Below are 26064 nucleotides of genomic sequence, written 5' to 3'. Positions count from 1 at the left end.
CTTTAGAAGTGTTCAGAGATCAGGTAGACAAAGGTAAGGCTGATGGACCAATGGGTATAATCCACTCTGAGTGAGAAGTTTGGCTGGATGACCTCCAGAGGACATTTTCAGCCAGATTTTCTGTGATTCTGCGACTTGTAGGTCCCCCACTGTAGCTGCAACCATGCCAGTGTGTTTTTTTCTGTACACACCCAGTCACTGAAACTCACAAGGTGTCTGATACTCAGTCCTGGATTGCAACAAAGAGCCAGTAGCAAACATGATCCTGCATGAAAAATGCTCAGAAAATTAATGGACTCTTAAAATCATGGACCTCCAAAATGATCACAATCTGTAGAAAGCAACCAAAAATATATTTGAAAAGTATATCTGGGCTCTACAGGTTCACAAAACACTGACATAATGCTCCACATTCATTTCCAATTTAAGAGACAAGACCGTTAAATGAAGCAGTTCAAAATGGTAAGCAGATGATACTAATTAACTGCAAACTAGACACTAATGCAAAGGAATGAAAATACTTTTTTTTAAGTTGCTTATCTATACCACATATTCCATTGCCATAACATCCCCAAACCTTAGTACTTGAGCTGAACTTTTAGGAGAAATAAATCAACTATTTGTGGTCTTCCTACTTACTGTGCAGTAACACAAAAAAGGAATGGCAAAGCTAGAAACAATCAAATAAAGTAATTGGTCATGACAGCCATCTTCAGATCTGTTGTTAAGATTAACTTTTTCATTATGACAAAGCTTTAATTTCAATACAATTAATTTTAAAAGCTGTGCTATGAATCAAAAAACACTATTGAGAATTGTCAGCACAAAAAGCCACTAAAAGGATATAGCAGGGTGTTGGAAGAACATAAATAAAAAGGCTTTTATATGAAAAAAATCAGCTGCATGCATTAGCCCCACCAATAGCTCTCACCTGTGCTGGGGGGCCCTCCCTCTCCTACTTTCTCAGGGTCAGCACCCCTCCCTGACCGTTTCTCTGAGTCAGCACGCCCTGGCCCAGGTTGGTTCACAGGCAGCATCATAGCAAGCCCTACCCCTCCCTCCCGTGCAGCCTCCGTGGCCCCCAGGCCTGCACAGATCCCAAGTCATTTGCATAACCCCAAATGCAGCTTTCCTTCAAACACACCTGCAGCTCCCCACGAAGACAAGGATGTGCTCTCCGAGCCAGCTTCCAGTGCTGGGACCAAGCAATGCGGGCAAGCACAGGCACGGGAGCCTCTGTCTGGCCAGAGACCTTCATTTCTTTCTCCCCTTCCCCACATGTCTTCACCCTGCATTTCTTATTCCTTAGGTTCAGGAGAGCTCAAACTAGAGCTGCAGAGGGGTCTCTTTTAGGGCTGGGCCAGCTCCATCAGGGAAAGGGCAAGCAGGCATCACTTGGACTCTTATGGGCATCATACGCTGAACTAGCTCAGATGTGAGAAGAGAGAAAAGGAATTATTTCAGAAATTATTTTAAAACCTCTTTATACATATTAGATCAGCATTTTGCAACTGTCAGTGTCTAAGTTTAGATCCCTCTGTTACACTTACGTAGCTTCAGATGTATCTGGTATCTCAAGACTTGCTGAAGTTAGCACTAATTTTTGTAGTGCTGTGCACATTTGAAAGGTGGGTGCTCCTATTCAAGCACTAACATCAGAAGCCAAATTTCAGTGCCTCAGGAGTAAAATATTTGGCTAAGCAATTATATTAATGCATTTTCATTTATCTTCAAATTTTTGCTTCTCAAGTTTTATAGAGATCAGCAAATTTACCGTTTACTGTTTCAGTGACTATAGAATTCCGCATAAAACATTATTTTCTTTATTTCTACCAGTTATTGCAGGAAGCAATAACACTCTAGTAGATGCCTCATATGTTGCTAAATTGAAAATATCCTAAATATGCAGCTTAGAATGAATTTCAAATCAAATATACGCCTTCAGGGCCAAAACTAAAGTCAATAATACTGATGAGAAAACAGATATAATATTTTACCTGTAGTAATTTCTAAGTAATTGAAAGTAAGACTATATCTATTTATGTTGCTGTCACTTGCAGTAGTTCTAAATTTGACTTTAGGTGTCAGCTTCAGGTGATTATGAAGAAAAAACACATTCAGATGAGTTATGATAATCAGAAAACCTACCAAGCATATATTTCCCTTTTACACTTCCAGTTAAGGCCAAATAACGACAGTTTGGAGGCACTGAAGGAGGGCACATAATTGGTATATATATCTCAGTGTCTGAGAAGTCTTGAAAAAATGCTAACAAAAATTATATTCTTCTACAATATCATTCCAAATTCTGTCACCCACAGAGTGTCACAAACTCTTTATCCATATGCTGCTTGGTCAACCCCCTGATTAAATGAGAAGAACACTAAAATACAGAATAATAAGGGTGGCTAATGTCAGGCAGATTTTAGGTTCAGCTCTTGTATAGCAGGCAGGTGATATGGAGCCAGTATGCAGTCATCCATTTCTGAATCCTATTTTTCAAGCTCTGTTACCTTCTCTCAATGCCTCAAAAGAATGGTAACAGCTGATAAAATGCAGGGAGCTGTTCTGGTAGGTAAACAAAGCAAAGATGATGGGTATAGTAATTTAATTTTAAAATAATTCAGGAACTGTAATTTGCATTAGTTTTTCATGATTTTAGCTTGCAGAAATTCATAGAGAGTGATGTTGCTACAAATTTCTGCATGCTAAAATAAAGTTGCAGGAGGTAAATATAAATAAACTTAATTATCTATCTTACATTATGATAGTTTAATCTTCTTTCTTTGCATTAATATGTCCTCTAATATAAGTCACTTTACTCATTTTCCTGACAATTATATTAAAAAAAGGAGAGAACATCACAGTCATTTCATGGTGTCATCAATAATGTGCAAAACAGTTCTTTGTTGCTGGTGAGAAACAAGTCATGGTCTACAGAGAGCTGATCAAAATTTAGGTCAAGAGGAACAATAAATCAGGGTAATTTTTGGCACAGAAGATGCAGATCTCAAAACCAAATGAGCACGATCAGTGTCTGACGTAAAACTCCTAGAAGCCTCATGGATGGGGTAACACATCCTTCTCGTTGTAAGGGCAGGGTTATTTCACACAGAGTTACCCCTAAAACTGGAGTCCTCTATGTCTGTGAGAGGAAGGGCAAATGACCATGGGGAGATACCAGTAACGGTCCTGTAATCATGGAACAAATTTAGACAGTGAGTTTAGCTCAGCACACAATTTTTAAACTGTTAAAATTAGGTGAGAGAAATCTCATCCTGTACATTTTGTTGATGCTGAAGGGCATTATGTTAAATATGTGCTTCTGAAAAAAAAAGAAGCCAACCTGCCTTTGTGCCCCATTTCCTGCATTAACCATGTCCTAAACTAGATAATATAGCATGTGTTACTTACAAGCAATGGCTTTTATTAAAGGATATTTTCATTATAAGCATCAATTCAACTATCAGCAGAGACTCCCAGTGACTCCTATTACTTTGTTTTCTCCAGTTTGTATGTGCAGATGTACACACATACCTCATACCAGCAGTTGTCCGGTATCTGGTAGATGATGGTTGAAACCTGCTGTGGTCTGTGAAGTCTGTATCCTTGAGAAACTTTCTGCATATTACCATGAAGCTCACAGGGCTGCTTTCTCAAAGTGAACACCTCCCACATTAAGATATGAAATGAAAGTCAAGAAATACAAGATTAAGTCCTTTTTCATGAAGCAAGATACACATGCAACATTAAACTGCTCATACTCTGAGAATATTGTCCAAAAAAGATGACTGACAAGTGTGATTCTGTACCTGAATGTAAAATAACTCCTACTGCAGAAGTAGATGCATTTAGGTGATAAGGTTAGTTATAAAATATATTTAATGGGAACAATGTTGGGCTGAATTTTCTGCAGAATACATGCAGACATCCTCTTATGTATGTGTGTGTGCACAGAAGGAAGGAAAAACAAAATGAAAATTATAGGTATCTATGTCTTTCTAAAATAATAAGAAAATATTTACTGATTTTTCTGAGTGTGACATACACTTCTTTGGTATCAGAAAGATTTCCAAATATTTTACAGTGTCAGTTACACATATGCTTAAAAACTGGATTACACAGAAGCAATAGAAATACTGAGTAATATAATAATCAACAATTCATAATTATAGCCTTGCAAGAAACAATTTTGGTTGTAACTGAATATATGTGATAAACATGCCTACCCTAAAGAAAAAAAAAAGTGAAATATTTATTTCACAATGATATATAATATTGGCTGTAAGAAGTTTTTTTAAAAAAGAAATTTATAGGGTGTTTGATCTCTCTCCAGCTTGAAGACTAGAGCATTGTAGTGTCACAGTGACACTAAAATGGCATCCAAATCCCAGCTTTCTGTGATGAGAACATTAAAAAACCAGGATTCTTTGTTCTCTGACATCTGCTTTTGGGATATGAATACATCAGATCTGTTCTTTAGCCCTTTAGAGGCTCATTAGTTAAAAACAATCAAACAAGAATGGACTGATCCCACCCTCCCCTTGCTTCCACAGCATCAATGGATAGTGTTAAAATGATAAAAAGATCTTCTAAGGAAAAATAAAATTTCTCATTGAAGTTAACGCCAATATTGAAGTTAATGACAGCAAAGCCTGGGGCCAGGATTTAATCAATAGGAGCAAAGAGAAAATGTATCACCACAAAATCCAACTTCTGATTTAATTGTATATATTATAAATGACTTCTAAAGGGCATGAATGAGCTGTTTTTCTGCCAGAGTTGCTAACACGGGGAGACTAGCTGAGGTTAAAGATAAGAAGCCACCCAACATTCAGAAACACTTTTATCTGCTTTATTCACTGTGGTTCAATGCCAATCTTTCATCGATTTGACAGCTGCCAAAATATTCCTGCTAGAGGAGCAGATCCAGGTAAGTGAAATTCAAGCCTGTTCACAAAATATTTTCTTTCCTTTGACACCTTTTGCAGACTTTTAGAAACACTGAGCAGACTCCAGGGATTTGGAAATCACAGCTTGAAACCACAGAAGTAGAAGTTCAAATGTTTAAAATTCCTGGTGGAAAGTGATCTGCAAACAGATACACTTTTTGTTGAGATAGAGTCCTAACTCACAGAGACTCCCACAGCTGGGCAACACTGATTTATGGTCAAGGCAGACTAAAGATTCGACTTGATCTCCACTGCCAAAGTTTACTTGACCCTATTAAACACATATGTAGCAAATATGGAGTGGGCAGTTTCTGTTTGCCTTAAGGAAGAATCCTAGGGCTAAAAAAATCCAGATAGGATAGGGCTTGTTTGCATAAAAAATATTAAAAAAGAACATAAGCTATAACTGCTTTTTATAGCCCTTCAGCATGTTCAATGTCTAACATTTCTGCTTAACAAGCTGATGAAATCCAAATGTAATGGCATACATACATACAAATTCATATGTCAAATTCCATGCATAGGAAAGGCCCATGCATCTGACTTGCTGCTAAATTTGGTGTGATGAAAAACTTCTTGTGCTGACCACTTCACTGGAAACCTGGTTCCTAGAGAACTTATATACAGGTTATCCAGACCATACCTAAAAGGCAAGAACCAAACTTGGTTGTGAATGAGTTACAGTGAAATACTATTTACTGCTTCTTCCTTGAACATCATAAGGCTCCTAAAGAAAGCCTAGGCAGAACCTCAGATTTCCAAAGAATACCTGATAGAGACATTACCTATAATCTTGAACAGATCATTGCTATCAGTTTACTAGGGAAATGATGCAGGATCACAGAAACACCTGTTGTCAGGCCAATCTAGCCCAGCCTTCTGCTCAAGTAGGGTTACTCCCAATATCAGAGCAGGTCAGCCATGGATCTGCATTGCTAAGTCTTAAGAACCTCTAAAGATTGCCATCTTCCTGACCAGCACGTTTCACTGTTCCACCACCCTTCTGGAGAAACAACTTCTCTTACTATCCAGCTTGAACTTCCCAAGTTGCAGCCTGTGGCCAATGTCTGCTGTTACATGACCTGGCACAGATAAGACTTCCTGGGCTCCAATAGCTTTGTAAGTGGCTATAGGGAGCTTTTAGATCCCATCTATCCCCCTCTTCTCCAGGCTAAGCAGCTCTCTCCCTCAGCCTCTTCTCAGAGACCATGCTCCATCAGCTGCTCATCCTCTCCAATTTCTCTTCATTGAGGCCACTGATTAAGATGCCTGGTCCCCAAATCAGGTGCAAATCTTGTACTCAAGGTAAACTTTGAGATTTCTTTACAAACATGACTACTGAAATCTCTCAGCTGTGATTTGCCTTTAAGCCTTACCTTTTTGCGACAGCTGAGGGACTCTATATTCTTTATTCTTATTGCATAATGACTTATGGTCATTAATGGAAAGAAAACACAAAGCGCTGTGTCACACTCCATGTCTTAACTTCCCTGACAGCCAGCTGCAGCTGATCAATGCCAGTAAAGTGCATATACACCAACATCAGAGCTTCACCAGGCTGCCAATTCTTTCACCTACCTTGTCATCCCAAGGTCAGATACTTTCACAGTAAGTTTGCTGTCAATCAACCAGTTCCTAGCAGCCTTTAGTGGAGAAATGAAAAGAGATGAGTGGAAAGAACACAAAGAGGACCAAAAACCATCAGGTGTTTGCTAATAATTACTGTTCTTTCGCATTTCAATGAATAATTACATCTTTGATTGACGCATTTAAGTTTGAGACTGTTAGGGAATAGTAAGTCACTCTCTTGTTTCACTTTTTGACTATTGATTGAAAAAACATTCTGTAGCATTATCCCAGCTTTAAAAATAAGGAAATTGTAGGATGAGAAACAAAGGTGAGAAACCCACATTCATCTGGAAAAACAGCAACAGGGCAAGAAACTAAACAATATCTTTTAAAAGGCTTCCTACTCTGGGCCCTTTTCAGTAGTCTCAGAATTTTTCAAGGCATCAAAAAGTGAAAAGCATTGATTGGATTTTTTGCAATGCACTACAAACAGAGTGAAAGCCAATTTAAGCAGTTTAATTTATGAGAAGTTCAGTAGAAGCCTATTTCTGCAAATGATCACTTGAGAACATTTATCTAGGGCTGTATTCTCTGTGTGCATGCTCATTAACTTCTGTGATACTGTTTGCATCTGCAGTTTTCAATCTGAAATCAAGCTCAAGTTTTATTTCTGCTTTCCCATGGTGCACAGCCAGTTTTCAGGAAACTGACTTTATATTTACAGCTTGAATTCTGCTACTTAAGGTCTCTGATATTTCTGATTTCTGAATCAGTTTGTGGTAACTGGTGAAGTATGGATGTAACAGCTTTGTTTACACATAAAGGCAATTCTTTGAAAGCATCAACAGTATAACAAAAATGCTACCTGAGGGGACTGCACCCCAATTGAAAAATAAAGCAAGACTGTAACATAAATTGTCAAAAATCTTCAGTATGTTTTTGTCTAGAGTTAGAAGGCAAAATATTGCTACTGACCCTGAAGTGTAATGCACCAGAAATTTGGTTGCGTTCACTATTATTAAGCCAATAAAATAACAGTTTATTTCCCCAATGAAGGACAGCATTTTTGAAAGCTAAGTTTTACATAAACTTTAGGTACAAGACCTTGAGAGGACTGATCCCCTCATCAAAACAACTTGAAATACTTGCTTGTAAACTTGCAGATAAATGCGGGGTTTTCCCACCATTAAGGCCACACTTTTGTGCTGCTAAATCCTATTTCAGGTTTTGGCTATAACACTGTAATTTTGTCAATACTGAGTCTTCTTTTGATTGTCATCAATTAAAAGTTTCAAAGTAATAAGCAGAAGAACATTCAATCCTTCTTGAAATGGAGTAATTGAAGTCTGAGATGGGACTCAGTTTCAGATGGGATCCAGTTTCAATGATTTCTTTCAGTACATTGTATTGATATTTGAAGAACAAAACTTAGAGAAATGTACAATAATTTCTATTTATTACTTCACGATTTTATTTTTTTTTTATTTTGGGAAACTTAATCATCCCAAACACTTTGTGCTGTACAGTGTATGCTCAAAATTATATTCCATATATTTTTTGACTGAATACTTGTCTAATGGCTGTTTGGTCAGCTACTAAGGAGTCATGGGAAGGGATCCTTCCTACCCGTTACCTTTCTGGAAGTATGTTGGATGTCTGTGCTGCGAAGCGGCACGTTAATTCCTGAGCCCAGAGCCCATGAAGGCAGGCAGCACAGTGTGCATTGCTGTAGAACTGTCAGCTCCACTCTGCAGCAGAGTGCATTAGAATGTAGAATATCCTGGGTTGGAAGGGACCCACAAGGATCATGTTGGGCAGTGCTGGTTACATGTGACCTTAGTGCTGCTCCTCCAGAGCTGCCTGTGCTGAGCCAGCTGGGTGTCTCTGCTCAGCAGACCACAATGCTTTCTGGGGAGACTGCCAGCAAAGGCAGTGCAGCTGTGGCTGACCCCGAGGGGTACAACTGACCAGTGTTAGGTCATGCCCCTGCCTTCCCAGCACCACTTCTCCTGTGGGATACCTTACAAGATCTCCTTGCCTGAACTGACAGCTCTCCAGAAACAGCACCAAAAACATCCTAACGTACTTCCAGAAAGCTAAGTTGTGCTGGTGGTAGTGTATAACTTTGGGAATTGATTCAAAGCAGTAATTTTCAGTGAGGTAGTACTTGTTCTCAGGGGTTTGTACATATGTAATGCTTAACTGTTCTTTTTTTACTAATTAAAAACATCACATAATGCAGTACATGGCAAAACCTTGCAAAGTGCCTTCCAGCCCTTGTGTTAATAGATTGGTTAGTTGTTGCATGAGCTGCAGTGCTCCAGCTGGCCAAGTAAAAAAAATACGTAGTAGATGTCACCAGGAAAACTCTTACATTTGCCTCAGCCTGCTTCTGCCTCCTGAGATATGCAGTACAGGCTCCCTGGAGCCCACTGGAGGTTCCTGCAGCATATTCCAGTGAAATCTGATGGTTAGCAGTTGTCTCCCAACAGTTACATCTGGAGCAAAAGACTTTCACATTCTGCCCTTGCATTGGTTCTACATCCAATTTTTAACATCTTCCCTTCCTCCCCCTCCTTTTCCCCATCCCTTCTCCCTTCCCCTTCTTCCCATTCCAGCTCCCATTCCCATTCCCTTCCTTCTCTCTCACTCTTGAGACTACTCTATTCCCCCAGATTATGTGCCTGCTACATGTCATTGTTTCAGGGTCCCATTCAGGGAGCCACTTTCATGTTCAAATTCAAAGAATGAATATGACCCGAATGTGCCCCAGGTTAATTTTTAACACAATGTAGAGATTTTGCTGTTGACCAGTCACACCAAGCCATGTGTCCATGGCACACTCATAGAAATGCTACACATTCACTGGATACTCAGCAAGGAGCCTTGTTGAGTACAGACACAGTCTACATTCCTGCCTGGCTAGACAGAACCAGAAAAGCACCTTCTTTTCCCTAATTTAAAAAACCAAAACCAAACCAAACAAACAAACAAACAACCCCCCAAAAAACCCCCCACTTACAAGAAACAAGCAATGAGGTTGGGATTAATTTCAGTGAGTTCAAGGCTTTTACAGCGTAATGTCCAGAAAGAAGGAGACATGACTCATCCGAACTCCTTTAAGGACTACATTAGGACAAGATGAATTATGCCTGAGAAATATTTCTTTCCACTAAAGAGAAGGTCTAGGTAAGTGGCTGTGGTATCCCACTATAAATATTTAAAATTAGATGAGTTCTACCCCAGCCCAGACATGAAGTAAGTTGTTTGCAATTTTGTTTTGTTGCAGAGATATAGATCTGTAAGTGGGGAGATGAAGAGTTATTAACCTCATGTCCCCTCCAGCGGCTATGCAGTTTATAAGACCCAATCACCACCACATATAAGAGCCCTACCCACCACACTTAGTTCCTTTACATTAAGAATTAGACTGATGTATTTTCTATTGTCTAAGTATTTCTGAAATACTGAAGAAGTAAAAAGATTCTCACTGTACTCTATCTTTGCACTGTTTTTAGTCTTTATGTGGTTCTCTAATCCTAACCTTTGCTATCCAACTTTACTTCTGTTAATGGTTTGCCAGTCTGGGCTGGAAATTCTGGTTTTCAGAGTTCATTTAACAGCTACACCTCTATATTGCACGGAGGAAAGAAGAAACCTAGAAGTTCATTGCTGTGAAGTTTGAAGGAAATTTCCTGTCCCCTAAAGTTAATTGGAGCCAGTGGTATCCAGCATCTTTGGGGACAGGGACATAATTTTGTCAATAATTTCCCAATCTTTTGGCCACACTTGAACTTCATTCTGAACCTCTTGTGCAGGTCTAAGGAAAAGGACAGTGAGCCAAGGCTCCCAAAGGATCGTGGTCCATCAAAGGAGTTGGTGGCTGAGTACCATCAAGACTGAGTGAGAGCAAGTAGCAAGCCACAAGAAGAAAACATGATTACACAGCACATCCAAGAGGAAAGCATGGAGGAGGCTGTGTCTCTTCCAGAAAGAGACATGGACAAGTATTTGTGCAGTCATCTCCTTGTGCACCTGACTAGTCCTGTGATGTTGTCCATCCTTGCTCCGAGTCAGCTGCATCCAGTCCACACTCAGTGAGCACAGTGCTGAGTTTGCTCAGATAGTGTTCTTGTCCGGGTGAGCTGCTTTTACTCCACGTTTGTATATCCTAAAACCACCTCAGAAGATTCCTCTAGACTGACCTGCAGGAAAAGCCACACTGGAGCAAACAACACAGGACTAGAGGTGATAACTAAAAAAACAGAGCTTGATGGGAAATGCACTCAGTGTGACTTGGTTCTAAGACTATTTTAGAGGTGCAAAATTTGTTCATTTATGTAGGAGAGGCACTCTTGGAAATATGACTATCAATACCAAGTCAGCACAAGAATTTCTAACTGACAATACTACAGCTATTTGAAGAGCATCAGCATCCTCTAGCTACACAGCAGAGCAAGGACAACAGACACAGAAACCGTTCTGTGGTTGTTCATAGAGAAGCAATGAAGGATTTGTAGGACCTTCTGACAGGGCAGCTGCTCAGACTGGGCATGGGAGATATTACCTGCATACCAACTACAAAGAGAAATATTTGGCTTATTATTCTCAGGATGGTTTCTGAATAAAGTCCAGCAGACGCACAAAAAAATACCAGACATTATAAATATTTTCAAAACTGCTTTTAAAAGTGAGAGGGTAGATCTGGGACTTGTCCTGCATATGTGGTTATTTGCCATGAGATTACAGGGAAACCATTAGTTCCCATCTGCTTCCCCTCATGAGCGGCTCGCCTTGCCCTAAATGTCTGGGTCCATTCTGTGACATTGACTTTTTACAGTAACTACTTAGAGGAGGATCCTGCTGCCCTCAAGTTCTGCCAGGAGCTCTATCAGAAGCAGTTTGCTCTGTCTCCTGCAGACCATGACACAGTCTTAAACTTGGGAGGTACACAGCTCTCCTCTAACCTTATTTTTATTATGTAACCTTCTGGTTACATAATATTTAAGTAAACTAAATAAACTGAGAGTTTCCAAATGGGAGAAACAATCCAAACATGCTCTGTCAGATCAGTTCAGGGAGCCCCAATGAAGTCTTTAATAGCAGTTCCCTTTCATGTAGCATCATTTTGGTATACAAGACTCATTTGTCTAAATGACTTTTTCTTTCCCTGAAAACAAATACCTTCATGCCTTCAGAGGTCTGCAGGCAGTTGCTGATGACAATATCTATAATTATTATCATTATTAGCACAGCCATACACAGGATACCATTGCTGTATGTATAGTGAACATGTAAAGTGGAAATGCAAGCTCTGCCCAAAGAATATTCTGGTTCTCCTGAAGATGGGTTCTATCAACTCACTCATGCTTAGCAATGCTCTGTTCTTCTGCCAATGTCAGTTCGCTGACACAGGAGTTTCCCCTGCAATGAAAATACAATATGCTAAAATTGTGAAAAACTTCCAGCCTTTCAATACTTAAAAGGGCTTGCCAGAAAGATGGAGACAGGCTTTGTACTAAGGCCTGTAGTAACGAGGCAAGGAGTAATGGTGTTAAACAGAATGAGGGTAAATTTGGACTGGACGTAAGGAAGATACTTTTCATGAGGAGGGGGGTGAGATGCTGGAACTGTTTGCCCAGAGAAGTTGTGAATGCCCCATCCCTGGAAGTGTTTGAAATCATGTTAGATGGGGCTTTGAGCAACCTGATCTAGTGAAAAACATCCCTCTCCATGGCAGGGACTAGATGGTGTTTAAAGGTCCCGTCCAACACAAACCATTATAAGATTCAACGACTCTATGAAAAACTCCTTTCTTGGGTTGAAAACAATGCTATGTATATTTTTTTCTTGAGTAGTTATGCCATGGTCTAAGATAATGATTTTTAAAAATTGACACATATAATTGTCTGGATTTTTTTATCACTTGGTGAACACTCAAACAGCCTTTCTCCTCCACTGTGCAGTATGTTAGAAAGCCAAATATTCTCAGGGCATGCTGTAACAGGCAGTGACACTACATATCCCTTTAGTGACCTTATGAGGAGATTGCATCTACCTTTTCAGAGACTACATGGAAGCTTTCCAAAATTGCACAACCTTAGACTTTCCAAACAAATGTTCTTAGCATGACAGATAACAGGAGTTCGTGTGACAAAGAAAGAGGCCTCTAAACTAACCTCTTGTTCAGAAATAATAAAGATTCTTTTTTATGGTTCCTTTCACAGGATACTAGAAGAGTCTAGATTTTTCAAGGAAATATCTGAATTTTGTCCAGTATAGTTTATTATGAGACAATCTATTCCGTTTCATCCAAATAGTTTGGCATACATCTAATGCTTAAAATGTTATGTTGTCTTACTAAAAAGGGAAAGATGGATCTGATGTATCACTTTGACAGATCTGGACTCCCTTTATCCTGCACTGGACTACTCACATACATACATACAAAAGCACAGGAGTGCTAGCAAGGCAGATTTAATGTTGAAATAAGAGTACAAAGATCGAAATCCCAGCATCATTGAAGTCAGTGACAAAACCCTACTGATTTAAATGAAACCAGGATGGTTTTTGTATTAATGTGTGAGTCAAGATAAATTTTTTCTGATTCTAAGCATTTCAGGGAACTTTATGCTTAATACTCAGAAGATTATTTAAAAAGAAATATATTCCAGAAATATTGCCTCATCTTTACTAGACTGGTGTGGAAAACACTTAAGCAGTAGATGGCTGCATATTGATTAACCTTGGCTTATCATCATTCCAAGGCAGCTTTCTCAAGTAAGTACTTGGTACAAATCCTTCATTCCCACAAGATAAACAGTTCCTGGTTTAAATAGCATACATGACTGCACCTTAGATTGGCCACTTAAAACAGCAAAAGGAATTAATCAAAGACCCACTTTTTAGAACGCCACTAACAGAAATGCTCATGCTTAAAACATTTCTGCTTTTATTTGCCATGCATAAAAATACAGAAGCAATTTATTGTAGAAAATTGCATTTCAGTGAAGAACTCTTTTTGCTAGACATTGAAATGGTTTCTTCCTCCGTGGCTGTTTTCATTGAGTGGGAGGTTGGAGCAGCCATTCAAGGATGTCCTCGTGTGCCATCTCAGGCACTGTGATGGACACCAGTGACTAATGGCTGCCTGAAAACTAGCCAAGGCTGATCATGAAAAGCCAGTAGGTAGGCTCAGCACTCTTCCCTGTACAATGCCAGATGAAACTGAGAAGCTAAGTGAATATGGACAGCTGAACTACCACTCAGAGGAGCTGGCATGATGGATCTACGTTAGAGGGGCCAACAAGCATCCTTAGGTTTAAGGTGGTGGACTGGATGTCACACCCATCAGAAAAATAACTGTGGGGAATAAATTGTATATTTGAATACGGGTGGATATGGGTGGGAAGAGTCCCTTTGACACAGATCTCAGTAGCACAAGAAAACTGATCATTCATAAAAACAGGTGAAACAGGTAAGTCCTGATGTTTGTTCTTCCTACATTCTAGAAATCAAAATCTTCATTCTTTTTTTTCAAGCAGAATTTAAAGGTTTTGTTACGGTGCATATGTGACTTTTCCTTATGCAATCAAGACTGCAAAAGCCTCAGTTTTTCAACCCAAAGGAAAAAACCTGTAAATGTGCTTCCTTTTTCTGAATGCCTCTCTGCTCCTTCATCCATCTTAGAGCCCTCTATTCAGGCTCCATAAGCAAAGCTGCCTGTATCATATATTTTTACATAACCCTAAATGAAGATGTTTAGGAGTGTATCTCAGATTACCAACTTATCATTTTCTTTGAGTTCCCAGGGTCATGTGCTGCTTTCTTCATCCACAACTGTATGCAGTCTTGTTAGTTATGAAGTGCAGACACTTTACCTCAAGTTTAAGTGGCTTTATTTGTTGGTTTTCTTGTAATTGTAAACTTAATCAGGGAATTATGACTAGATCAAATAATTTCAGTCTGTTCCAAAGCAATTTGGGGATCCCCTAGCTCAAAAATTCTTCCCTTCCACATTTCTGTCAAGTACTTAAAATTAAACTCAGCTATTATCCATCCTGAGACACACCACGAACCTTATCTCTTCCAGGCATCTCCTGTTTGTTGTACTGCCTTGGTCTCCAGTGAACTCCTGAAGCTGTTTCTCATTTAATAACTTGGAAAATGTACTCTTTTCTGCTCTTGATGGATATTAATGAAAAAATCTTATTTTAATTTGCTGAAGGGAGTTTCTCCATTTGTGAACCTCAAAAAGAAAAATTAAACCATTTTTAATGGCCATTTTTAATGGCAGGATAGGGATGCCCTGTCTTTGGGGAAAAGTATTGCTAAAGCTGAGTTGAGACTGAAGTCACACAGGATTCATGCCTCAGCAGTTCTCACTGGCCTCCCATGCTGTCTCTACTACTGCAGTTGTAATGGTGCTAATCTAAAACTGGTTTGCACACAAACAGGAGGCAACATTTGTTAGGAGAGATTTTATCTTTTTATTCATGTAAATTAAATAGTTGGAAAAAATGTGTACACACAGGTTCTGTGTACACAAGTCCTTCTTTAGGCACATATAAAAAATAAGGCCACTGGATACTATCTTAGCTATTGCACTAGGCAGTGACTGCTGTAAGTTTTATTCAACCTGCCTGCCATGGATGGTAATGAAAATGGAGTTGTACAGAAGACAATTCTAGAGCAATGTTTAAATCTACTGAGATAATTCTAACAGATCCTGAAAGGTGCCAGGGCTGTCTGCAGTCTTGTCTTTGAAGATGAGGTATGAGGAAGACTTTGGTCATGGAACAAAAGCATTCTGCAGGGCATACTTACCCTTCCAAATCCCTTACTGTCCACCAGTCAGAGTGATTTTCTTGTGATACACAGTATTTATTGCTTCTGACAAGCTGGATAGCTGAATTTCCTCTGTGCTCATGGTTGCATTGAGCCACAGCCATATTCAGGGCTGACTTGTCTGGTGGCAGACCCTGGGGCAGGACAGGCTTCTGTGCTTCAGATTTTGAAGACAGAGAAAATAAATGATAAGGCGATGCTGCACAGGCTGCAATAAGAATTAACAAATGACATGAATATGATCACTTATATCTTCAACATACATAATGAATAATCAAATTAATCAAAGTTCAGAAGATGGGGACAGGCATGCAGCTTTTTCCTTTATCCATTTAGAATGGATGAGGAAAGCAGCCCAGGCGCTGTTGTTCACATGTGAGAGACAGGCGAGTACAGAACAAAATTCCATGATGATGGCACCAGAAGCAATTAACCTTGAGTGAAGACTGACACTGCTGTAATAGGAAGCTCTCATTACCAGAATTACAGGATAGACCTGATTTGTGTCACAATCCTGCCACCTCTCTGAACTGTTGCAGTTCCTGCACTCCAGACTCCACTTGACCAAGCTGTGCTTTACTATAACTAACTGTGATGGGGTACTGTTGTATCAAAAGATCCCATCAGAGTATTTTAAAAATAACTTCAGGAGTTTTTTTTAATGGCTTTTGATCAATAGTAACATTATCATCAAACACAACAAGCATTGATCAACTGTTTATTGCTAATCACTGAAAGCCAAAAGCTATGCTAATTCTAAATCAGTCCCTTTCCTTTACAGGCATTTCTGATGTTTCTCTGCCAAGCATGCTGGATATAAGGAATCTCACTCCTTGGTGCCTGACTTTCCCTGGGCAGAGTTGAATGTAATTGGTATGTAACTATGGGATTCATCTCACAAAGTTTTCACCCATGTCTTCACGTGAAATATGTCATCCTGCAGAAGTGTCTACCTTTCATTCGGGGCTGTTCAGGATATCTGTGAAAATGACTTGGACGAGAAGCCTGGCATTAAAGTTAGGTGACATCCATCAAATCACGGGCAAAAGCCTATCTAAAATGAAGGCACTGAAATGCATTTAGAAATCAGGAAAATGTCAGACATCACAATGCTTTAATTAAGAGCAGAGAAAACTACACTTGAAACCCTGACAGCTAAGGATGAGAGAAAATAAGAATGACTTAGGAGAAAAGGCTGCAAATGCCACCTATTTATTTATTTATCACTAAAAACCACTGTAATGCATTGTCAGGAAATAATGCCAAGTGTCTTTCAGCAGGCTGTGATTCCTTTAAATCAAGTCCAAGTGACCATGGCATTCTATGTATTCTATTTATTGACATTTCTTAATTTAAACAAGAAGAAAACGCAGAACCTGATTGAATCCACTGAGCCAGAAGACACACATAAACTCTTCTGCAAACAAAAAATCTCAATCTCATCACACCAAGCTCCAACGAGATACTCATTCTTTACAGAGGTATCAGTCACAGAAGAGTCCTCTTCTCTTGACTAGAAGTAGACCTGTTACTCATCAAGTAATGCTACTTGGTGGTCCCTGTTGGTCATATTTGACTTTGGTGGAAAGGACCTTATAGCGGAGGGCCTGAGTTAGGCAGGACTCAAATCCTGGAGTGCCTTTGTGGCTTTGGGGAATAATGACAGAATTAGAGTTGCCTGCAGTTGTCAGAAAGATGGGAAAAAATATAGTCCAGAGATTAAACTGTTGTCTCTTTAGAGCACCTAGAGATGTTAGAGCAAATTGATATTCAGTAATCATATTTATGAGCTGATGTGCACCTCTGACATTAGGCCTTTGTAATTTTTGAGAGTTTTAAAGATTAAATTGCTCTTTCATTTCCTGTGAGGTTTTTTTTGGACATGATCAGAGTGTCATCCTCTAATGGAAATTTCATCTTTTTGGGTGAGCAGAAGAAACTAGAAAACATTGGGAAAAGTAAATGGTGTATAGAATTATTATAATGGAAATTAATTTTTCTTTGTCCAACCTGCCAGGGAAAAGAACAGTCCAAGATGAGCACATCTGTGTTTCACTCCTGGATGTATATTTGACTGTTGCAATATTCTGGACAGACTTCATGTGTAGTCTGGTAGAGATTAATGTCCTGTTTTGTGTCCATATATACAGCTTTCCATGTCCAACACTGGCTGAAAGTCCCAGAGCATTGCCTGAGTAACTGAGTGGATCCTATTCTTTCCTTTATGCTTGCAGTGGTATTATTGTGGTTTTCATAATGATGACTGTGCCACAGCCATCTAGAGAGGGCCACCGGTGACAGTCTGAGATTCAGCTCTGATGTGCACATGAGGAATGATTAATATCTGCAGAACTGCATAGCTATTACACATCTGGGAGCATGTGCTGGATCACTTCAGGTGCCATAAGGCTTGTCCAATATGTAACAATGAGAGGATATGTGTGTTCACTCAGTGAACTTCATCTGCTCTACCAGAGTCTTGGTCTGACCTACGTGAACCATTGTCCATTGCAAAGGCAGTGGATGCCAGGCACCAGTAGAGGTGAAAGTGTTTCTCAGGTAGGAAGCTCCTGCTTCCTGTGGTTATCAAAGCACAGAGGAAGTGCCCTCTGGCTCCCATGAAGGGACCTTTTGTTCCCAATATTCTTTGTAATGGCATCACTCTGCAGGCTCCAGCTCCTCTGTAGCAGGTGAGAGGTATAATGCTGAACTGATGAAAGAAACGGAGGCATCAAAGGTGCAGGATGCGAGATGCAAAAGTAATGCCTTGTACAAAAGTGACACCTCGGGTCAGTTGGGAAGAAAGCAAGGGAGAAAGCCTTGCAGATGCTGGAGAGGTGAGGGACATGAACTGAGAGGGAGGCAGAAAGAAGGCCAGGGGGATGGTGATACCTCTGATGATCAAACTGAAGGGATGAAAGGACAAAGTAAAAATGTGCTGAGAGCTTATAGAAGTAGCTTTGTGACTAAATATAGACTGTTCCTCACTATGAGAAGTCAGTATTAGCCTTCTAAACCTGATTATATCATATGGCTTGGGAAAATGTAGTCAATTTGTTCTATCCAGATGTGGTAATTATTACAGCTTCATTTACTGAACCTGTTTCAGAAGTACCCATCAGAAAACTGTCACGTCCCTGCTTTTTAAACTTCACTTTAAAAATATCTTCTCTGAACTCAAGCAGATAGTAGAAATGAATCATAAAGACTTAGCAGAACCCAGAATGTTCAGAAGCAGATTTGCATGACTGATGATCTCTCCAGACAGACAAAGCATCTCCTGATGGAACCCAGGCATAACAGACCACGATATTCAAAACAGGCTATGCTGCTACATGTTCACAATGCTATTGCTTTCAAGTCTCACTATCAGAAAAAAAAGTCAAAAGCTTCTTTGTTCATAGCTTCTCTCTAGGGCTTTATTATTATTTCTTCTCGAAGCTCCATTTTACAGCTCTTGTGATTTTTATCTTCTGTCTCTTGACAATCTATGTGTTTCTTAAAGCCCTGGCTCTTCATATCAACTGCACAAATAAAAATTCCAGCTTTTCTTTCTTTTTTCTTTAAGTTACTTTCTGATAATAGAGAGAAACTAGGAAATAGACCCAGATCTAAATATACAGAAAAGAAAACAAATTTTTAAAAGTGCAGGAAATACAGATTTAAAAATCCTGTGATTCGAAACATAATCCATTTAAATTTGTCAGAGGGTGTGTAATCATCAGTCAGACCCTGCTGTTAGTCCTTTTATTTAAGAGATAAACACATCGTAACTTAAGCTGCTTTGGTCTCTTCTCTTGTCATCATTACCTCCTTCCCACCTATGAATGTCAGTAATTAAGTTGGGCAGTAAAACTAAGGTCAAAGATATCACTATTGCTGTAGCATTTATTGAGGAGGAGATAGATGAGAAAATAAACAGAGGAAAAAATCTTCAAATTTACTTTCATTCTTAACTCTGTCAGCTCTTGACCTTTTTGATCAAGCAACTTTGTGCTGAAGGACTCAGGTCAAATTGAGCTCAAGCAGTACTTTTTGGCATCCTGGTGTCCTGTTTGTCTCTGGGTCTGTGAAATCCTGCCTGTTTCAGACAGACAGCACGGCCCAGCGAGTGCTGCTGGGACGCCACACTTTTGGGTTTCTGTTTGATATAAAGTCTAGCTAAAGGCAAGAGCATGTAAAGAGCTCAGATGCACCTCCCAGTTCATTAATTTAGAGGCTGCCTCTGTAAAGTTGGGCTAAACTGGCATTCCTAAGCAGGCATCTGTACCCATGACCCAAGTCCAGAAGAGCACAGCTTGGGACTGCCTGAGAGAAGTGCAGTTCACCATTTCTCACCCTGCAGGGCAGGTATAGCAGGTATAGCATAGGCACAATGCTTGCCCTGCACTGTTTTCACTGTGGAGGGTGGTGGAGAGGACATTTTGGGATCTCTAGGAATGGGGATCTCCTACATACCAGAGAACTAATTTTGATGGTGTACCCTGATCCCTCTGGAAATAAGCCTTTTACTTAATAGACATTTCTACAATGACTGTAGCCAGTATTGCTACCAGGATTGGCCTTCTTGGCCAGCTGGGCACACAATGGCTCATGTTCTGCTGGCTTCAACCTTGTTGAAGTTTTTTTCATTGACTCTTTTAGTCTAGGAATCAGTGATTAGGAAATACTGCCTTCAATTACCCAGTGGTCACAAGCTTGAGGCGGTTTGGAGCCATCCCTGCAGAGACCGTCTCCCTGTGCTCCACACATCTCTGTTAGCAACACCAGAAACTTATTTAGGAACAAATTCAGAGTACATTTAGGAACACAGAGTACAGCATGCATGCATTATTATCTGACATAACTGAAGTGTTCAATATGCAAAAATTATCTTTCTAGTTCACTTGGCTAAGTCATCCATGACTGGTAATGGGGTGTTTACTTGCCCTTGCAGCTGACTGGGGGTTTCATGGCCTTATTTGCTGTTGTAACAAGTGACTTTGAAGCTACATGAAGCTCTTCAAACTACTGTCACAAATCAATTGACAACTCTGTACATTTTTAAGTATTCCATAATGATGAAACCTGTGGTAATAGTAGATAAGCCAGTATCATTAATTTCAATTTTCAAAATTGATACAGGCAGTCTCACAATCATAAATCAAGTTCCTAACTGCTTTCAATTACATTTTTGGATTAACTTTTCATTTTGGGTTCATACTTTTTTATTTTTGACTGTAAAAGCTTAAGACAAATCAATCTACAGTCTTCTGCAATTTCAAATAATCACAATTTAAAAGTCTGTAGCCCAAATATCCATAAACTGCTATTCTTTATACCAAACATGGTCTTTTACTGTTTAACATGTACACAGACATGAGAGAATTCCCTTCTGAAAATGTGACACCCACGGGGTTACTGTTCTACAAATGTTCCTCTCTCAGTCTATACAGATAAAACCTAAAATCCTGAAATAACTGTAACTAAATTGTACAAAAAATATGTCAGAAAATCATGTTAAAATAAATTATGCAAATGAAATCACATTGTTTAGAAAAAGAGATATTAATGCAAGAGTTTAGCTTCTAAAACTGTATTGTTTTACGCTCACCCATGCACTCTCTTTTGCTCAATTTCTATTGCTCCTACCCATCCAACTTATGGGACATCATGACTAGAAGGGTCTTACAGCCAAAGATTAGAATTTAACTAGAGGTATTAAGAATAAAGACAAAAAAACCCCATCTGGTTTATTCAGTAGGTAAAAATGTCACAAACTTTTTGATCAAACATGGCAGATATAATTTATTGTTTTATTTCCCCTGCTTGTACTAAAAGCTACATTGTATAGCAGTTATGATGTTGAGAAAAGTTTAACACACACATGAAATGGTATAAATTCAAATATTATAAGAGTGTACTGTTTTAGTCAAAGTGTCCTAAGGACAGTTGCAGAAACAAAGGATGGCATCAAATATTTCTGGATATTCCCATCATCTGTGTACAGAAGGCTTTATAATCCACATGTAAACTCTTTCTTTCCACTTCAATTTTTCCACATTCATCCTCCAGCTTCTGGCTCGTGTGACACAAAGCCAGACCAAATGCTCATCAAGTCCAGGAACCAGGCAGCATCCAGTAACAAGTACTGAGGAAAAAGACATGCTCAAGGCAGCTGTACAGTACCAGAGAATCCTGATCCAAAGGTGGTGCACTTATACCTAATACCCCTTGAGCAGTATATTTCTTCTGTGAATTCATTGTTACCTTTTTAAGCAAATAACTAGGATCTATAATGTCCTTCAGTAAGTAGTCCTACAGCTTAACTACTACTAACAAAATAAACAATCAGCTTGTTTGACTTGTTTTCAGCCTATCTTCCTTCAATGCCTACCTGATAATTACTAACATCTGCTTGGCTTTTTAGATTATGTTTAGTACTGGGCTATCTCTGTGTGTGTCCGTATTAGGTCAGGTTTCACTTCCCTTGTGTACATTGCTTTTCAGTCATCTGTACAGAATTTCAAATGCCACTTTACTGCTTTTGTATGTTAGCCCAAAGAGCTCTTGTTAAATGTTTACTCCCACTGGTGAGTACACACATATTGATCAATGTGCTTCCTGTCTCCTTATGCAGTGAAATGGTGGAGCCTGTGAGCTTTTCTCTTTAACATGTTATCCATCCAATCTATTAGTCATTGTCAAGCCTCTCCTTTGACATCTGTTCAGCTCACAACATCTTTCTTCAATTACAGTCACCAGAACTAGACACAATATTCTCTTGGTGATCACAGCAGTGTCAAAACATGTCGAGTGCTTTTACTCAATATGTGCCTGCTTCCATGTCCAAGGATGCCATTAGGTCCTTTGGCCACAGTATCACAGCAGGAATTTATGTTCAGCTATCACGATCCTAAAGTCTCTTAGAAACACTGTTTTCCCAGTGCCCCATCCTGAAACTATAGCACACACTTTTCCCTACTGAACTGAATTATGTACTCCTGACATAAATACGCTAATTTAACATAAATGTGTCATTTGGTGCCACAACACTGAGGGAGGGAGAAGGAAAAAGAAAGCTTGGAATGACACCTAGGATCAACCAGGCAGTTAAATGTTATGTTTCTGTCATGGGCTTGCTCTTGGGCAAGGCAATTATTGCAAGGTCATGAATTAATGCACTGTTCAGTAACTCTAGCAGCCTGCTGCTCGTGGTGGGGCAGTCTGTCACTGGCACTCCAGCAGGGAATCTGTGACCATTTCTCACATCTGCTTGTCCCACTGCCCACAGAACTGGGATTGATGGAGGCTCCTGGAGGAATCTGGGTTGGGCATCTGAAACTGATGAAAGGCAACAAATTCGAAGTTATACTTTTCTCATGACATTAAGTTTTTGAACAAATGTGCTTTGTGCAGCTGCATCTCCTGATACAAGGCACAGCCTTGGATTTCATGAATGTGGAACACTTGTATGGCAGTCAGGCAGTCAGGGGGCAGATCCTGCTCTGGCATCGAGGCCAAAAGAGAGGAGTGGAATTAGACAGAGAGAATTAAAAGAAGAACTTTATGTGCTTAATTCTGCTTTAAAATAAATGATAATCACACAGATATATTCCAGATAAAATTAAAGCAAGTATCTGATAGATTCGTGAACATGAAAGAAGCAAGACTTGATCTAAATTCCATGACAGTCAATTAAAATATTTCAGGAAAGTTGCAGCTTCAGTAATAGGGACTGGTTCTTTCCTTGCTGTAAATATCTTAGAATTACAGATGTGTTTAGGTTGGAAAAGAGCTTTAAAACCACTGTATCCAACCATAAAGTATCAGTATCAGTAGCTCTCAGCAATATCAGGTTAGGACAGGGACAGAAAGTGTAACCTTAGGATAACGGGCATATTTCACAAGAAACATAAATGAAACAAATTTCATGGCTAACCTGAAAAGAATATTGTCTTGCAGAAGGCATTATTTCCTCAAGATTCACTATCTTAACAAATTTGATTTTCTCAATCCTAATTGACCCCCCTTCACTTTCTTTCTTCCTAAGAGAGAAAAAGCCACAGCAGATTGTAAACTAAAGTTAACACAATATGAAGTATTCTAGTTGGATGATTTTGTATAATGTTGTGCTTCAAGATGTATAAGCCATAGCTTCAGGTTTGTCAAATTTTAAGAGAAAGGTAGTAAAAAATCTCCTTGATGCCCTACCTGCATCTAATATACAGATCAAATTCCTTCCTAAGTCAGTTACAAGGTTTACAAGACTCAGCCCTACATCAGAGAAAGCATCTGCTTCAGCTGCAGGAGTACGAGGCAGAAGGGGGGAATAGGACAGAAAAAAGGAGGAATTAAGGGGAAAACACCTCAATTGCAGGCCCAAAGCCTACCTGTGGCATTGATAATTTTGGTAAGGCAACGGAGTTTATTCTCAACGAGCTTCCCTGCAGTTTTGTAATGGGATGTAACTCACAGCAGGAGTTCAAATGTATGGAAAGGAGCAAAAAAATGAAAATGAGTTGCCTGGAACATATATTCCCAATGGGAGATCTTTTGAGTGAAAGGCCACCCTTTTGTGATATATAGTCATTCCTTAGGAAAGAAGGACGGTTTAACCATCTGCTTTGTGCAGCTGAGGGATGAGATTCTGCACTAATTACGTCTCATACAGGTAAATTCTGAAGCCAGTTATTTACATCAGTTGAGAGCAAAACCTCAACAAGGAAAACATCCCTATCCAAGGCAGTGTGTAAACATATGTCAATGTTAATTACTCGCTGAAGTCCCCCTTGGAAGGACACAAACAGATGCTCAAAGGTAAGCACAACTGTAGGGGTTGTTTTGAATATAAACACTCTTAAGCCTGCACATAAGTGTTTTCCTGAAATGAAACTAGGATTTGATACCCTATAATTCAACTCAAAACAAAGTGCAGCTGTTTTTCTAACACATAATATCTAATCAAGTTTCAAAGAAGAAAATGAGAGTGGCACTGGAAAATCTTAAAATAGCTTATTTTAAAAATATATTTCATATGCCTTTGTCATATTCATAATCAGAAGTGTTTGATTTTGTCAGAACAAAGAACCTTTTCTTGTAATTAATTGGTGATATTTTTCTTCTGTTATGACTCCTTTAAAAGTTCTTCTAGAATTGTTTTTTTCTCCATTATATTTCCCTAAAGTAACATCACAATTACTTTTATTGCCATTATTAATTAACACTATTTATTACTACTATTTTATTACCACTATTAACATAAAAACACCAATTATGGAAACTGTAATAATGAATATATGATCACTGTCCTCTATATGTTTTATATGTGGGCAAAGAAGGAGGAGGCACCCCACTCCAGGAAATTTCTCAGGCATTACAGGGCAGGTACTTGCCCTGACTGACTCCAGGAGAAGCTAGTATGAAGTTAGAAGCTAGTTCATCATAGCTTAGAGAAGCTGTCACTGCAATTAAAATATTAGGTTTGATAGAAAATGTAAAAAACCTTGTGAATCCCACTGAGGTTCATGGGGCTCACAGGGGTGCAGCAGGCCAGGGAAAAGGATGGGGGAGATGGAACTTCAGCTACTTTATTTTAAAGCACTATTTGCAGGTCCTTTTCCTGGGGTTGTCACTGTGTGATCTTTACGAAACTTCTTAACCTACTGGTGCTTGAATTAATCAGATCAATTGCCTGAACTCCCAGGACTGATAATGTTGCTCATTGAGACCTGGGTCCTAATCTTCATCAGCTCTAACACTGTGACCACTGAGACCCCAGACAGCAGCAGCTGAAGCCATGGAATGACTACAACCTACACTTAGTGGGGCTTAGAAAATAGGCCAGGTACTTCCATTACTACTTCTAGAAACACTAGCAAAACAATCTCTGGCTTTGAAAAAGCTGTGCCAAGAAATGAGTAGAGACAAAAGGATTTATCATAATATGTAATTTCCTTCAAATATTAGAGTTTTATGTTCTTTAAACTGCACCTTGCAACACTTCTTTGTTAATAAATAGTATTGAAATGCAGGGAGAGATGTTAAATACATTAAATACAAGTTATGAAATAGCTAGTAAAATCCTACAAGATTTATTAAATATATTTACAAAATAAAATTATAAGTACAGTTAAATATAATAGTTCAAATTTTATTTTCTTGATAAAAGACACATGCTCTTTAAGGTAATTAGCTGAAAACAATATTCTGTTCAATTTAGGTACCTGGTGTCTGTGGATATGCCCTTGCATAATAAATGACATACTGGATCCCCCTGTGATCTAAAAGCACACCTTCTGCCTCTTTGACTGTGGGCCTGTGGCAGGCTCAAGACCTAGTTCTAAGGGTGCAATCAAAGGTTCAAGGTACAGGTTAAAAGAAACACCTAAAAGACTCAAAAAAGCCTGTACATCCCTTGTTTCTCTGAAAGAGCATGTTGAGTATTCAGCCTTTGAAGGAGCAGCTGCTTATGCTGCAGCAAGTATAAACCACTTCAGTACAGGATCGCTCTGGCTGAAGTTTAAAAAAAGTTACCCAGATTTTGACTTGTCATTACAATTCAGGAAAGAAAACCATTTCAATCCCTCAAAAAAATCTTGACAGCAAAACTAAACTATTTCCTGTCCAGATCCACTGCACAATGGTCTTCTTTTTTTTGCTCATGGAAAAGAAATCACAACAGTGGAAATTATGCCAGATGAAATGTTTGACTTTT

At 39.1% G+C, this 26064-nt stretch overlaps 1 protein-coding gene across 1 annotated transcript; it reads right to left on the bottom strand.

The window, feature by feature from the left end:
• Nucleotides 1-2499: 2499 nt before the first annotated feature.
• On the bottom strand, nucleotides 2500-24519 carry BMX (BMX non-receptor tyrosine kinase). The gene is given in 14 exon segments (XM_019282704.1): nucleotides 2500-2532; nucleotides 2534-2575; nucleotides 3538-3692; nucleotides 5483-5595; nucleotides 6531-6595; nucleotides 8547-8712; nucleotides 8714-8749; nucleotides 9408-9475; nucleotides 11045-11099; nucleotides 11886-11945; nucleotides 15348-15576; nucleotides 23256-23387; nucleotides 24389-24486; nucleotides 24488-24519. Coding segments are annotated over 14 exon segments (1284 nt in total).
• Nucleotides 24520-26064: the final 1545 nt, after the last annotated feature.

The sequence above is a fragment of the Corvus cornix genome, chromosome 1 (genome assembly GCF_000738735.6).
Source record: "Corvus cornix cornix isolate S_Up_H32 chromosome 1, ASM73873v5, whole genome shotgun sequence".
Classification (NCBI taxonomy): domain Eukaryota; kingdom Metazoa; phylum Chordata; class Aves; order Passeriformes; family Corvidae; genus Corvus; species Corvus cornix.
The sequence above is the reverse complement of the archived record's forward strand: the minus strand, read 5'-3'. Positions and strand labels throughout refer to the sequence as shown.